Raw genomic sequence first — 15,459 nt, 5'->3', positions numbered from 1 at the left:
ATGAAAAAAAAAGTCTAATTTCTCCCATCTTCATCCTCTTTTCTCTAAGCCTCGCTGCTCTGTTTCTCTTGTACACTGTCCCCCCTCTTCCCCTCGTACCATTTCTCTTGAATTTGTGTAAAAGGCTGTCTTTTAATGAAAAAGTCAGGGGGAAGAGGCGGGCTTGTCAGATAAAAGACCGAAGCCAGTTGACAGCTCTGACAGGGATATACGACAAGCACAGAGAAGGAGGGGGGAGCATGGAGGGGGGGGGGGGGGGGGGGGGGGGGGGGGGGCTAGAGTGAGGGTGGAAGTGGTGGTGGTTGCGGTGATGGAGGTGGGCGGGGGGGCACTGTTGAAAATTGCACGCTGTAATCACCGACGGTGTTAGATGTGGCATGTCTCTCTAATCTGCTGCCAAATAAATGGCGCACAGACGCTGATCGTTGTAGCCGCGGCATCCATATCTCTCCATCTCTCTACCTCTGCCTGTCTTTACCTTTCTCTCCCTCTTTCTGTCTGTGTGTCCGTCCCTCTCTGCTAGCTGTTGTATTCCACTCAGTAAAGGCCCTGGACAAGACACGCACAGCGAGATTCCTCACCAACACTGTATCACGGTCTACACTATATTTCTTATTTTTTCAGCTCCATGAAGTCTCCGCCACCGCACTGAGAGCACTGCTAATTTTCGTAAAACACGCTCCACCACATCAAAGTGGCTCCCCAGCTTTAAGAGCTCTTAACTAATGATGCCGCGTCTGCAACGAGTAAAATGGATTTCTCTTGTCTTACCGCCAAAGGAAATAGAGACAAATGCGACATGTGGACGCGCCCGCCTGCCCGCCTGTAAAAACAGTCATGCATCAATTTGGGAGCAGGGGGTAAAAAAAAAAATTGCAGTGGGATGCTGTTTGTTCATTGCCATGGTTGGGTCTTTATCTGTTTATTTTGACTAGGTAATTGTGCCTGCGGTGCAGCGGGGCCCCAGCACTAAGCCACACAGGGATTAGGGAAATATGAGGTGGTGGAGGGGGTGGGTTGCACTGCATCTGTGTCCTGCGGAGGAGAGGGGCGGCAGTTGTGTGGTGCTGTCAGGGTCTCTAACACCCTCCTGTTTCCACCCACACCCACCCACATGCACCCAAACCCACCCAGCCACCTGATCTGCCACAGAGGGCATACATGTTTGCATCCCGTTCCTCATCATGCTCCATCGAGCTCTCATTGGCCCACCTCTTGGCCTCCCCGCAACGACAAAAACCAATAGTCTGGGATGGGAGAAGATGGACTGGTCCCTCCCCCTCATGTCGCCATGTTTTTCTTTTTTCTTTCCCTTTTTTTTGTAAGGAGAGTGGAGGAGGGGGCATGAAAATGGGGAGAGGATTAGGGGGCGGATTTAGCAACATTTCTCTTCTCCGGGGCTGTTTAGTTAACCCTTAAATGCCGCCAGCATCCGCCCCATCCCTTTCGCCACCAACCACCACACACACATACACACACACACACACACACACTCGTCCTCCTCCCTCCCCCACACTCCCTCTCTGGGGCGGGTTCTTAAATCCTTTTGAAGTCCTAAGCGCTGCAGAAATCCATTGAGAGCCATGTATAATGGCTTTTAAGAGAGAGTGTTTAGCTGGATGCCGACCCTATGGCTTATGAACCGCTGGCGTTTTAATGGATCCCCCCCTTTCCCTCCCCTCTTTTCCTCCCTTCACCGGCACTAAATCCAATGGATTGTCCCTCATTATCATTTAAATAAGCCTCTCTTTCTGCTCAGAATGCTCCAAGTTGAATGAACTCTACATAGTAAGGCTAATTCCAAATGGCCTTGGCCTCCCACCACCTATGCACATATGCTCTCTCACACACAAAACACATGCATATACACACATACTGTATGTGTGTATATGCACTCACAACATGCACACAAATACATGTTGACAATAGACTACATTGTCACTGAATCACACTTTGGCCCTATTGCATCCACAGATTTTGCTTTCCGTGCATTTCTTCCTCCCCTCTCTTCTGGCCTCCTCTCTGGTTCGTGGTAGTGACGGGGAGCAGAGAGGTTGAGCAGAGCGGGAATAGCCTTTTGATTCCCGCAGAGCCTGCTTTCCGGTTCGCGGCGGGACTCCTCCCTAATCGTCACCGCAGGAGCCGTCCTGCGAATCAGAGGGGCACACAGGCGTTGATGAGGGCTGAGGCCTAGAGCAGGTGTGGGAGAATGGATGAGGGGTATTGGGAGGGTGCAAAACAAGAGAGGCTGCGGCGGTGAAGGTGTGGGGGAGGTCGTTTGGATTGAAGGTGGACCTATGGATGAAATTGGTCTAGCAGAAAAGTCTCCTCCAGAGACCAGGGGGGGAGAAATTGCCAATCTAGACAGAGGAATAAAAGAAGTGAAAAGTGGAAGTGGAGGGAGGGATTTGGAGATTGGTATTCGTGCTGGGCTCTGACAGACAGAGCCAGAGAACAGAACAAAACCTAGCTTTTTCTGTCTCCATCCTGCTCTTGTTCAGCATTTAGAGGACTGCATTAGGAAGCACAGGAGGAGTTTGATGGGCCAAAACACCTCCCTAAATGCACGATGAGATACTTATCCTGAGTAAAAGGGGCTGATATAATGTAACATAATAAAAACATTTGGTTTGGCCCCAGATGGTCGCAAAGATCATTATTAACATGAAGAAAAAATTGAAAAACATCATCCGATGAAGGACAGTATAGTTTATGTATTGATTAACATGATAAAATAGACACAAGTGTTTCAGGTTGCCTCTCTGTCAACTTTAGCACTAAATTAGTGCTAAACTTATGCTCTTGAGTCTATTTTGGAAGTCTTAGTGGTGCTATTTGTAGGTTGGCTTTGAATGGCGGTGGTGTGTGGATGTGATACATTCATCGAGATTTGGAAATCAACTCAAAACGTTGCAAACACCCCTTATTTCGACTTCTGCAGGCTAGCAAGGCCACGGTTTTCACATGTAAACATCAAAGAAAAAATGGAAATGAATGAGCACCAGCCAAACTAGAACCCTGCTAGCCATTGTACAGGCATTTTGAAAAAAAACTGGACGACCTCCGGGCGATGTCATTGTCCAATGGGATATCAGGAACTGTAATATCCTTTGATTTAACCAAAACTTGGCTGAAACCTGGACAGCCCCATTCAACCAGGAGGATCATTTTGTATGCTGATGCGACAGAGCAGAGGACTCCGGCGAGAGGAGGACAGGAGGCGTGTGCTTTACAGTGAAGAAGGACTGGTGTGACGGTGGGAATGTGACCCCTCTTTCGATTACTGCCATAGGTTCTTCAGAGGCGTCTGCCCATGTTTAGGAGGAGCAACCTTGAGGCCGTGTTATTTGGGTCAGGATGTGTAGACAGTTAAATCATTCCACAACGAGAAACATGAGTTAGGAAAACCATCAACAAAAACATGACATTTCATGTTGATTGATTGACAAAAATTACATTTTTACAGTTTGGATTGTCTTCTATAAGAAATGATTCATGATGTACACAACATGCCTTTTTGCCCATAAAGGATATAAAGCAATTTGGAAATGATCCGTTGCATGTTGTTGGGTTACTCTTATTCAGTACTGTTTGTTTTGAGTGCAAAGCAAACACTTGGAAAATTATAAAATAAAACAAGAAGAGAGGCCAACATCTTTAGCTGGCAGGGTACCTGAGCTGTTACTCACTCTCAAAACAACAATTTCTATATCAGTGTGTTTTTTATCACGTTATCCACTGGTGAAAGTGATGGATTCACTCCCATGTGTCCATCAGTGTCAGATGTCACAAGACCAAGTGAATCCAGCCTGCACTGCAATGCATTGCTTGTATTATAAAATCATCAGATGCATAAATAATGTTGTCTCCAAAAGGTCAACAGGCAAATATTAAGACATGTCATTTATCACTCAGTTACCTCATAAGTTACCCCATGAGTCCCAATCATTATTTAAGTAACACTGTGCTTGAAATGTACTCACACAGCCATAGAATGAATGTTTTGCATCATTTTTATTATAACGTTAACGTTAATAATCAATGTTTTCCACAGTGTATTTCTATGGCAACTCAAATTAAGTCTCTCGGCAGGACATGAGTGATTGTTTTTAGAGCGGGTGCCGCTCAGCTACCCCCACGGTGGAGGCCAGAATGTGTGGGAGTGATGTGTGCGGGCGTGGTGTACATGGCGGGGCGGGTAAAAGGTTAACGTGAATATTGATATTAAAGCGGCGCTGCTTCATCATGTCTGTGTCAGCGAGTGAAACGCTCCTTAAAGGTCATCCCTGTTCTCCTCTCTCTCCCTACAGAGTTCCACTCACTCGCTGTCAGGCCGCGGCTACTCGGTAAGTGGCATTTTCATGCTTCATAGCTTTACGGCAGAATTACAATCTCCAACGACCCGCTTTATGGCCCCGGCGCTCGACATTTTAATTATGTTAAATAGAGTAATGGAGAAATCATGATATTAGGAACATTAATTCTGGCTGACTGACTGATTAAATTGCGGGAAGGTGTCCTGCGCTACCTTGGCGAAAAGAGCCTCGTTTTATTGGCATCGATCAGCGCCGTTCGCCGGCACTGCAATTTGGCTGTCAGAGTTTTATGTCTTCCTCCAGTGACTGTCAATGGAGGATCCTTTTGCTCACACGTATAACAATATGCCTAAAAGCCTCTTAAAGGCCCCCGTATCTATGCAATAAATACAACTTCTCACCAACACAGAAATGCATGTACACTTACACCTTCAGCAGGATCCATGGCAGTTAAACATGTCTTATGATTTGTTGGAAAATGTTCAAGTGAGATGGCTTCTGTCGTAGACCGTGTGTTGTTCAAGGTAAATGTGCCCGAGAGAAATATTTAGTAATGTCTTGGGAAACGTCAGCGCAATCCTTTCAAACATACACTAGCTCACAAATTGTCAGAGCAGGACTATTTTTATCCCTTGAAAGCATCTGTTGCCTTGCCCCAGTGCTTTTTTCGAACCGTAAATTTGTGCTCTTCCCCTCCCATTGTTTCAATGATGTGTCTAGTCTCTGGGTAATAGAGACAGCAGTCGTCCTTTATGTCCTTTGCTTAAAGGGGAACTAATAAGAGGAACATTCTTTAAAGTGTGCTACTTTTAGCTGATGAGTGGCATATGGCAGTTCTTATTGCAGCTTGGAAGCAATCATCCCGACAAACAAAACAACTATAAATGGTTTGTCATCGTTAATCTGCCTCAAAGGACTGCAGTTAAAGCACTGAACAAAGCTTAACTTCAAAAGACCTTGATCTCTGTACGATCTTTTTTTTTTTTTTGTGATTTTGTTTTAATAGAACATGTCACATTCCTATTCCCCAGCGGCCACATACTCACAGATGGATGAAAACAAACAAGACCTTCCAAAAAAGCTTGTGGAGCCCTTTGGCTCGAGCTGTCAGTTTGAGTCGGCAGGGAACGAGGCCTTCTCTTTATCTGAAAAGAGGAAGGGAGGAGTCGGAGGGAGCGGGCAGAAATGGAGGTGGGGGGGGCTCGGTGGTGGTGTTGCGGGGTCGTTGGCATTGTGCAAGCAAAGTCCAGTAACGAGGGCAGGAAGTTTTACGTTGTCTGGCTCCGCTCTCTGGCTATCCGATGGTGCTATCTGCAGCGTTTGTAGCCTCTGGGCACCTCCTGGGTGCCGAGCTCTGACTCTCAATCTGCTCTGCTGCCGGGCCCGCTTGATTTCTGGGGTCTCCTTATCTGTAAGTGCTTCAGGCTTTACAGTATGATGGTTTCGAAGGGAAGGGGGGGCATGAGGTGTAGGGTCGGGGGGCTCCAGGGAGCTGCCAGGCAGTGGCTGAGTGAGTATGGGAGGAGGAGGAGAAGGGCCAGAGGCTGCACAGAGCGTTAAAGCTGGAGGAAGAGGAAGAGAGAGGCTATGTATGTGGGTGGAGGGCTGTTTGTGAGTCGGGAAGGGGGTGTGGGAGGGTCAACGAGGCGGGCACACAGGCGTAGGCAGCGCCACCGGCCACCAATAGCATGGACAGGGCTATCTTCTGGTTGGCCCCTAGCACTGATCGCCATCTACGGCTCTCCCTCTCCACAAACACAAAAAATCAAGCTGGTGGATGGGGGCTGGTTATCTGTCACAAGGCACTAAAAGGTAAAAAAGGCAATCTCTCCTGACAGTTTGTTTTCTATTTCTATGGAAGATAACGCCTCCTCTTGTTTATACTTCCATATGTCTCCCCTCTTATGTTGCCTGCCAGGCTTGAGTGGCCTCATTTGAATGTTTCACACAAGAACGTAAAGGAAGTTTCTGGGCTTTAGTGCCAGTGTTTTGGACACAGTTATTATCTTAATACTGTGTTTAAATGATTTGGCAGGCATATTCAGAATGCATTGTCTGATGGTGTCATACATATGACTGTGTTTTTGCACATAAAAAGTGCTGCATGCACAGTATATCATCTGCAACATTCCTTGACAGTTAATTGTACTTTATCTTATCCTATTTTCTTCTCTTCTTTTATTTGTTGAAAGACCAAAGTAACAGAGGAAATGATTCATCACTAAGTAACAGTAACAAAGTTGCTCATTGAATTCAAATTTTCAAGTATTGATTGTGCTTCCAAGTTGTATTTTGCAAACACTATGATATCAAGGATATGAGTTTCTGCAGGCTTGTGCAAATATTTGTTTAAATTAAGATCCATGAAGCTAATACAGCCTATTGAATATGTGAACAACCAAAAGAGAAAACTGGTTGCAGCTTAGAATCGTAGAATTAATTCATATTAAAATCACCCATTAGACAACTGGTGTAATGTACCACAATATATCACATCATAATAGAGGTTGTTTGCAGTGACTCGCAGATATCTAAACTTTATTGGCATTGCAAAAATTGTTTGGAACTGGCCTTGTTGAGTTTAAACTGCAGGGCAGACAGGACAACAAACATAGAAAATGGGTTCAAAAAACAAAATATATCTTGGAGTGTTTTGGCTGTCAAAACTAAGTGATTTTACTTGGTAGGGTTACTACCTTAAGTTACTTACTCATCTAAACATAATGTGTTTATTCAGGCGGTGAGACTGCCAGATGTGAAAATCACTCCCCTCACACCTCCACCCACCCTTCATCCCCCATTCAGGGGTGAGGGCTAATCTCTGTGCCGTTGAGTCCAGCAGCGATATGTAGCAGCAGGACTGAGACTCGCTATCTCGCCCTCTGTGGAAGACTGGATATGGAATTGTTTATCAGGCCGACTCTCTCCTGTCTGCTTTGTGCAGGCTTCATTATAGCCTCTGCGATGTTTGGGAGACAATATCTGTGCCTTGTTTCCTGCGCTGCTACCTGCTTGTTGTTCCACTGGAGATTGGCCGGGGCTCTGGCGATTTATCATCCTCTCTCAGGGGCTCCTTGATAAAGAACTCAACATACCCCTCTGCGCCTGGGAGATACGGGCTGCAAGCGACGGGGAAAATGTCAAAGAATTTCACTGCAACTATCTGCCCATCCTGTCGCTACCTCTGGGCTGGATATACTGTATAGAGGAGGAGACGGTTTAGCTAAGCGAAAAAGACAACACACCTCCCTTTCCTTTCAGATGAAGTGATTGAGCTTCAGCCCCCCCCCATCTTTTAAAACCACCCAAGGCCAAGCTGCAGCTCATGTTTTCACGCACGATAAAAGCATAGAGCTTTGTCTGTGACAGTATAATCTGACTAGTCTGTTTTGGGAGGGTTTATCTCTGCGATGTCAGGGAGTAAAAACCTTAGTTGGAGCGTTTGGGTTGAGCGAGAGTGCTCGGAGCTCTCAGACACACCCATTCTTCATTTCCCCTGCTCGGGTTGTCATAATCATGTTTAACGCTAAATGAGTCTACACTCTAAACAGAGCAGTCTCAGAGTCATTTGTGCATTCTTAAACAGCCTTGTTTTAATTGATTTGGCATTCACGACCTCCACATTGTGGCAAATACACTTCCCTGTCTGAGTGACGAGGCTTTTTACAAGATCTTTATCGAATACAAGGATTATGTCACTTAATTATAATAGAAGCCATTAAAAGCTTCACGCTTTATTAAACAAAACGACACAGATTCACTGGATTAAATGCTAAACATAGTGATTGAAAGGAAATTGAGTGTAAATTATATCTTTTACTTGGAATCATTTTTGCAGCAAGGTTTTTTTGGTCACTCCACCTTTGCTGGCACACAGAGCCAAACAGAAAGCCATGGCTGCTTCCTGCGCAGTATATAAAATCTCCTAACTGCCTTTTTGTGAGTATCTCTGTCGGTCTCTCTCTGGCTCTCTCGTTCTGCTTACTTTTCAGTGGGGTGTGCAGGTGTCTCCATACCACCGGCTCTGCACATGGTGAAAATTAGTGAAGGAAACCAAGGGCCCAGCAGGAGTGGGCTGGGGCCCTGACATTGTCTTGGCCTTGGGGTGGGGCGCTGCCTGTCAGGGGCCTCTCTATGAGGGCTGTCCGCCTTGAAAAACCTATTTGTTTATCCCTGTGTGCGGTCCGGCCTCAGATCCTGGGCCCTGCTGCTCACTGCGCACCAGGGACCTGGGCTGTTGCCGCTAGCAACAGATAAAAATTGCTGTTAACCACAGCAGGGCCCACAACACATCAATCAACGGTTCTGCAGATAAAGGCTGCAGGCTTCTGGGGCCCCGGCTGAATGGCATGGTTGAAAATCCTTTTCCAGTGGCTGAGCACACACAGCTCTGGCGGTAGAGGCCTGCTATCATTCAGAGTCGAGGAGGGAAACTTCATTTTCAGCGATGCAGCTCAGGTTTTGTTCTAATGGAGATGCATTAGAACGGCACAAGCACAAAGGGGACTCTAGGAGAGGTCATTTGAATAAAAGGCGACACTGTGAATTAGTGTTGACCGGGCCTCAGAAAAACCAGCCCGAGCATAGTTCAGTTGTTTTAAATGAACTCTTAATTGCTTTTGCCACTTGGCTTTGCTCTTAAGGCTGCTTAAAAGCCAGGACGTTCAGCCTCACCGCGTTCCGTATAACCCTGTTCGTTAGGACTGTATTGAGATCAGTGATTGGAAATGGCCAGAAGCTTTACCCCAAAGACCCAAACTGACATTAATACAAAATATTTTTTTTAACTAAAGGTGATTTCAGAGGTTCACTCCAACCTTTTTCAATCTAGCTCCACCTCCCTTAAAGCAAATGTATGGTGATGACTTTAGTGCCTGGTAATGAAAAAGAACAATACTGATCTTTTCCCATATTAAATCCAGTTAATGTATTCCCAGACGAAGCTCTATGCTATCACCCATGTTGGAGTTAGTCCAAATGAAACACCGGCTCTCATGGGTAAAAGCATTAGTTTTATCCCCCTAAGCCCAGCCTTGATTATCATCACTCTTAGTTTGTCCTGGATGCACTGTCCCCTAACTCACATTTGCCCCACTTTAAACAAATAGCCCTATAATGTAACAATCAAACAATGCTCCGAGGATTTGTTTACTGCAGGCTTTCTCCCCATTAAGTTTCACGGACACTGTAGACAAATAAAGTGGTAATTCCACTTTATCATATGTTACATATACCACAATCAAGCAGCAATTACATGCTCCTTCCATTTGTAAGAGCTCCCAATGCCGACGTGGATGTTTTAATGAGGGCTGTAATGAACGCTCAGGGTGTTTGGCAAGTCTCCGAGATGTTGCCGGGGCTTTTATGGCTCCCCATTATAACGTACAATTTGCATCAGCAAATTACAATGCTCCATATCATTATCCTGCACCGAGGCCCGATCATAAATTAGAGCTCCAATTACAAACATCTATCTGGGAACGGGGAATGAATATGATGGCAGCCCACCAGAAGCAGGCAGGAGGGAGAGGAAGCCTCCCGTGGATTGTGGGATGAGACTTCCATAGAGGTGCGATATTCTCATAAACCGCCCTTATGGGGAATTCATGCTTCCAAAAGAAATAGAGCATTTTGGGGGGGAGAACGTCTGCTGGTTCTGTTTTGGCAGTTCCATATGTCATATTTCACGGCACGCTGCACATTGAACTTTTTGGTATTTTAATCGCCTTCCTTCTGCTAAACACAACACCCACTGATTTCGGCGGCTGACTGTTTCACACTTCTCATTCAGAGCTGCTGTATGTACGCCTGTCCATTCAGCTGTGCAGAGGACGGGCCTCGTCTATTGTGTCTCAATTCAGACCCAGCTATGTCTCTGTCTCTTCCAATCTCCCTCTGTCTGACTCTCTCTCCCTCTCTCATTCAACTTGATTATACACTGGAGGGAACATAATAAATCATAGAGATTTATCATGCTTCAGCTTATTAATTCAGCGCCACAAGTGTAATATTAGTCTGTGTCATTTAAAGAAGCAGGCATTGCAGCGTTGCTACTGTCCCCTAAGGAATCCAGAGGAAGCCATTTTAGTTTGGGCAGAGCCTAATGAAAAAAAAAGGAGCGAGACTTTTCATTTCCCAACACACTTCTTGGTTGTTCTTCACTCTTTCTTCTTCATAACACACCTCTCTTACTCTGACTGATATGGAGATTCAGTGGCCGCTTCTCTCCTGAGCGTTAACGGTTGTTGCAGGGGAAACAAACAGTGGCGTACCTGTGATGGCTGTGTTGCCTGTAATCCACGACCTGTGACCAAATCTCGAATGGAGAGGCAGAACAAAAGGCGTACGCTAACAGAACGCTTCAGGCGCCAAGCAGAAACCACCTCTACTGATGAGACAAAAGGCCTGCGGGTCTCCCGCAAACCCACAAGAGCTCCCCGACGCCGCACAAACAAAGCCTGAAATTAAGAAGAGCCAGAGGCAGGCCCATTTCTACAGCAAAGCTAAAGTGCTCCTTTTTCACGGCCTCAGTGGATTTCTAGTATTGGATTCTAATAGGGCAGAGATACCAAACAACGCGTTGCCATTTTCAGTCACAGATTTTGAAAAAGCAGGTGTCTCATCTGTTTTTTTCTTCTCTTCTCTTTTCCAGCTTTCTCAACAATCACACCTCCCACCACACTTTCCAGGCTAATTTTAAAGGTACTAAAACCTCCTCTTGTAGCCTTTGTCAGATGATGTTTAATTCATATTTTGTTTTGCATTTTAACCTTGCATATCCGTGGGATCAAACGCATCCATCTGTGCTTTTTTGGCTGCAAAGCCAGAGCATAGAGGATGACTGCAAGCCCTTGTTTGAGTTTGAGAGGTCATGAGATGAAGAGACTTCCTTCCATATTCACAAACACCCCCTGGCAATTATTCCCGCTATCTTTAATGTTTCTATGAATCTATTAGGTTTAAAGCTCCCCACCCATCTCTCTAACTCTACCCGCATGAGTACCTTTTTTCCAAAAACCTGTACAAAAAAGTTCTACTAAGTAGGTCATGTTCTGCCACTCGTCTTCTAATCACTCAACGAAAAGAACACGATTTCCCTCCATCGGAGCCCCTGAGCCTTGCTCCTGGGATTTCAGCAAGCAACATACACTCATTTGATTTTCTGGCATGTGTTTTCTCCTTTTCTCTTTCTCTCTACACCCTACTCTCTTTTTACTTTCCTTACCTTGACAGTACACAAGAAAAACCTACCCTGCCTCCAACTTCACCACACACACATATGCACCACATCTCCTCCTCCTCCTCCTCCCCTCTATGCCTCTCTCTCGCTGTCTCTCTGTCTCTCTCAGTGGAGAAGGTGTCTGACAGTAACAGCAGGTAAGGTATAAGATTACAGGAGAAGCAGGGGCAATTATACCTCCAGCTGATGCTGGTGTGTTTATGAGGAGAGTAACTGTTAATGACAGTGTTGTGGTTTCTCTTGAGGCCAGAGCACAGCTTAGGGAGACCTGCTGTTTTTGTCAGCCTAGCTTCCTGCTATTTTGTTGTAGATGAGGTTTTTTCTGTCCGCCTGTGTGATTTTTGTTGTTTCCATTTTGCCGCATGAGAGCCGTCACTCTGGGCTGCCGTGTCTCTATGTTGCCCTGCCCATGCTGTGGTTTTGTGTCTTTTGGCGAACACAGGCACCAAACTAGTGCGGATTTCCTGTGATGTGCTCAACTAGCATTTGGGTGTTGAGTGGGTTGCAAAGAAAAAAAGGGCCTCTTAAGGTCATAGCCGCTTAGCAAAGCATATTGGTAAACACCTGTATGCACACACAGTGACTCACTCACAAAGGCTGGTGTTTGCAACTGCAGGTCTCTCACCAGGGTTTTTTCGGCTCTGCCACTTCCCCCCTACGTGCCCTCACACACGGCAGGCAGATCGCAGCGATTGGAGAGGAGTTTGTGTTTAGATAAAGGAGCTTAATCATAATTGCATGGGGTTTTCAGTTGTCTGGCAGTGGTCAGTAGCTGTTCCTGGCTTGCTCAAGAGGTTTCAGCAGTCCTTAGAGATACAGTGAAAATAAATCACAACATAGTTTACAGTACAATAATATGTTTATGGCACTGCAAATTTCATGAACCGTAAAGTGAATTACAGTGAGTGTTACAACATAAAGATGCACATGTTTGTGCTAATCCAGTATGCCGTTAAATGTGCTGTGCAGCCCTACCCCACAGTTGTTGTTAGTCATGTTTGACCATATGTAAATCCTTATGCACTTGTGCTTGTGCCAGATGGTGCTAAGACACTATTTGTCTTTTGTTTCCTCTGAGGCTGCACCTGTTGGGGTTAAATCTACCTGTTGGATGCTGCGTTACCTTTGACATATATTTGAAAAGGTTGGACCTGTAGTCTATTTGTGAAGATGTCATTCACACTTTCTGTAACATGGCAGAAATCTGACAGAAACGGTGTTAATGAGGACTATATACTTTAGTATTTTAAGTGTCACATCGACATGCAGGTGTTTTGAAATATTAAATCAGTTATGTCCCTTAAGGCTGCTGTGTGTTCGTTTATAATATAAATCATCCCTTTGCCCGTTACAGGTCCAGCTGAAGTTTTGTTGTAGATGTCCTGGCTTTGCTGTGACCCTCCCTTGATTGTTAATGATTTCAAACTGAAGGTTATTTTACTGTTTCACTCATTGATAGTCGCTCTGGATAGAAGAGCCAGCTAAATGCCAGGAAATGTTAATGAATGCCAGACTCACCCACCAGTCGTCTGCCCACGACCATCCACGCTCCAGACCCCATCCACTGTGCCCTCAGCGTGTGGTTGGCCTTGGCCCCGATCACACCGGGGCACATGGGAGATTAACTGGGCTGGCTTACTCACTCAGCAGGTTCCCCGACTCCCCTCCACTCATCCCGGCCCAATCTGCCAGCTAGCCTCCTGCTCCACCGAGCCATGGCAGCAGGGCACCACAAGCCCGGCCCGCCTTCATTACGCCTGCCAGATGGGCTGAGAATTAGATTCGAACTCCCACCATGGAGGGAGGGAGTTGAGAGAGATTGAGGAGGGAGGAAGGGAGAGAGGTGGCGGAGGAAAAGAGAGGAGGGGAAGAAAGTTGCGGGGGGAAAGAAAGTAATGGTTTTTGTTTTCATTTATGTTGCAAGTTATTACATTTTAATGTAACACCCCTGGGACCTGGCAGCATTAAATGCCTGTTCTTGAATAATCGACACTAACTGCAAGCAAATGCTAGGGAGAAATGAAATTAGCGAGCGCAGCAATTTGGCACAGTGATTATCGGCTCCTTGGAGGCACTTCCTGATGATTTAAGAATGCTAACATTTAAGCAAGTCAGATCTCATTACTCTTCAAGGTTAAATCGAGCTGTGTCGGAGGGGAGGCAGATGCTTGATTGGAAATAGTGCTTCCTTGTCTCTCTGTGTCTCTCTTCATCTCTCTTTGTTTATGCCGACATTCCCTACTTTTGCGGCGGCTCGCTGCAAGCAGAACAGACTTGGGGCTGAAATCTGTCAGACCCTGATCACACCTTTTGCCAGCTCTTAATTAGATCAGCAATACTCTGTTTCCAAGGTGAAATTCGTCCTTTGCCAAGGATCATCACCAGCAGCACCGCCATGCTAACTGCCTCAGCCTGCATCTGAATCTCTTTGCACCACACATTGCCTTTCACACAGATGTAAGGCTGGGCCCTTGGATGAACAAAAGGAAATTGGGACCTTTTTGAATCCACACCAAAAGGAAAGTGTTTATTACTTTTCAGACTGCGCCACAAATGTTCTTTATACTGTATTTTTCTCCGCTATCCCGACTCATTCTACGGAGGCAGAAACGATTTTCAAAGCAATTTCAGCGCTGGCATCTTCTGGTCCAGTGTTTACCTCAGCCAGCCATACACATCTGTTCCCCACACAAACTTGATCCAATTAGGTGACACCAGACAATGGCTTACTCCTCCATAAGCCCAGCACAGCGCCAGGGGTCCCCAACAATACGGAAGTGTTTTTTCTTCCATTACCGGGCGTCAGATCCTTTTAAAGGTGTTTACCCGCTGCCGATGTGTCAGCCCCTGTTTCCAAAAGAGGGCTCAGCTGGGGAAGTGATAGGCGATGAGGATAATGATGCGAGTGGGAGCAGCGTGGCGGATGCAGATGCACTTTACCGTGCTGTGTGTGATAAATCCTTTCCTCCGCTGCACCGCACCCCGCAAAGTTGAGGGACAGATGGGTTGGACTTTTATCTCCACTTTCTAAATGCAGGAGAAATCAAAACATTTTTCACTGCGGTGATGAGATTTATTTAAAGCAAGGCAGGAGCAACAAAGCTACTTTGGGGAATACGTCTATTAGTTTTTCCAAGCTGTTGTTTTCTCATGCAGGGGGGAAAATCATTGCAAGTCAAATGTAATCATCCCGCCGTTGGGTTATGCTCCGTCTCGAATAATAATAATATTAGGTTGGTCCTTGGCATTGCCTACATCAGGCTTGTAATTTGAATTTCTGAGACACAAGTAAGAAGGCTGATGTTAATCACAACCAATCACTGATGTTATCGTTGTTGTGTGTGTGTGTGGTTTTTTTTTTCCTCCCTTGTTTATAACAGCTTTATCTTTTGGCACATCTTGAAATTTGGCAGCCTGAATTCATTATCTGCAGTGTTTCATGTAGTCAACAAACACGGTGTCTGTAATGTGGGATTTTGCTTCCTCCTACTTACATGCTGTGTGCACTGTACCGCATCTGATGTCTCTGCATCGCATTTCGTCTTTGTTGTGGCCAAAAGGATTTCTGGATTGTAACAGGGTTACCCCAGGAATGAGGGGGGAAAAAAGCCTCCAAATTGTAACCAGGCATTTCCACATGAAACATTCATGCTTAAGTATGATTAGCGGAGATTAAGGTGGGTTTGTTTTGCCTCTTAGAAGGCCCCGTGACAATTTGGAAATGGATTGAGAGCAGCTTTTGCGAGCACAGCCTCCTTAATCCAGTGCCATGAATTCTCACCCACCTTTTGCTGAATTATTTACATTAAAGTTCTCACATCATCTTTGGAGCCAAGGGCCTAGAGGTAGTATGTGTTAAACTGCCTAAACCTCAAAGCATCAGAAGCATGGAAAATAACATGT

At 45.7% G+C, this 15,459-nt stretch overlaps 1 protein-coding gene across 1 annotated transcript in view; it reads left to right on the top strand.

The window, feature by feature from the left end:
• Window positions 1-15,459, top strand: part of fbrsl1 (fibrosin-like 1) — a 322,663-nt gene that overhangs the window by 135,827 nt on the left and 171,377 nt on the right. Inside the window, 1 exon segment of the mRNA XM_042488366.1 lies at window positions 4,311-4,346. Coding sequence (XP_042344300.1) covers window positions 4,311-4,346 — 36 coding nt within the window.

This window comes from Plectropomus leopardus, chromosome 6 (genome assembly GCF_008729295.1).
Source record: "Plectropomus leopardus isolate mb chromosome 6, YSFRI_Pleo_2.0, whole genome shotgun sequence".
In the NCBI taxonomy this organism is placed as follows: Eukaryota; Metazoa; Chordata; class Actinopteri; order Perciformes; family Serranidae; genus Plectropomus; species Plectropomus leopardus.
This window is presented reverse-complemented; position numbering and strand designations above follow the sequence as displayed.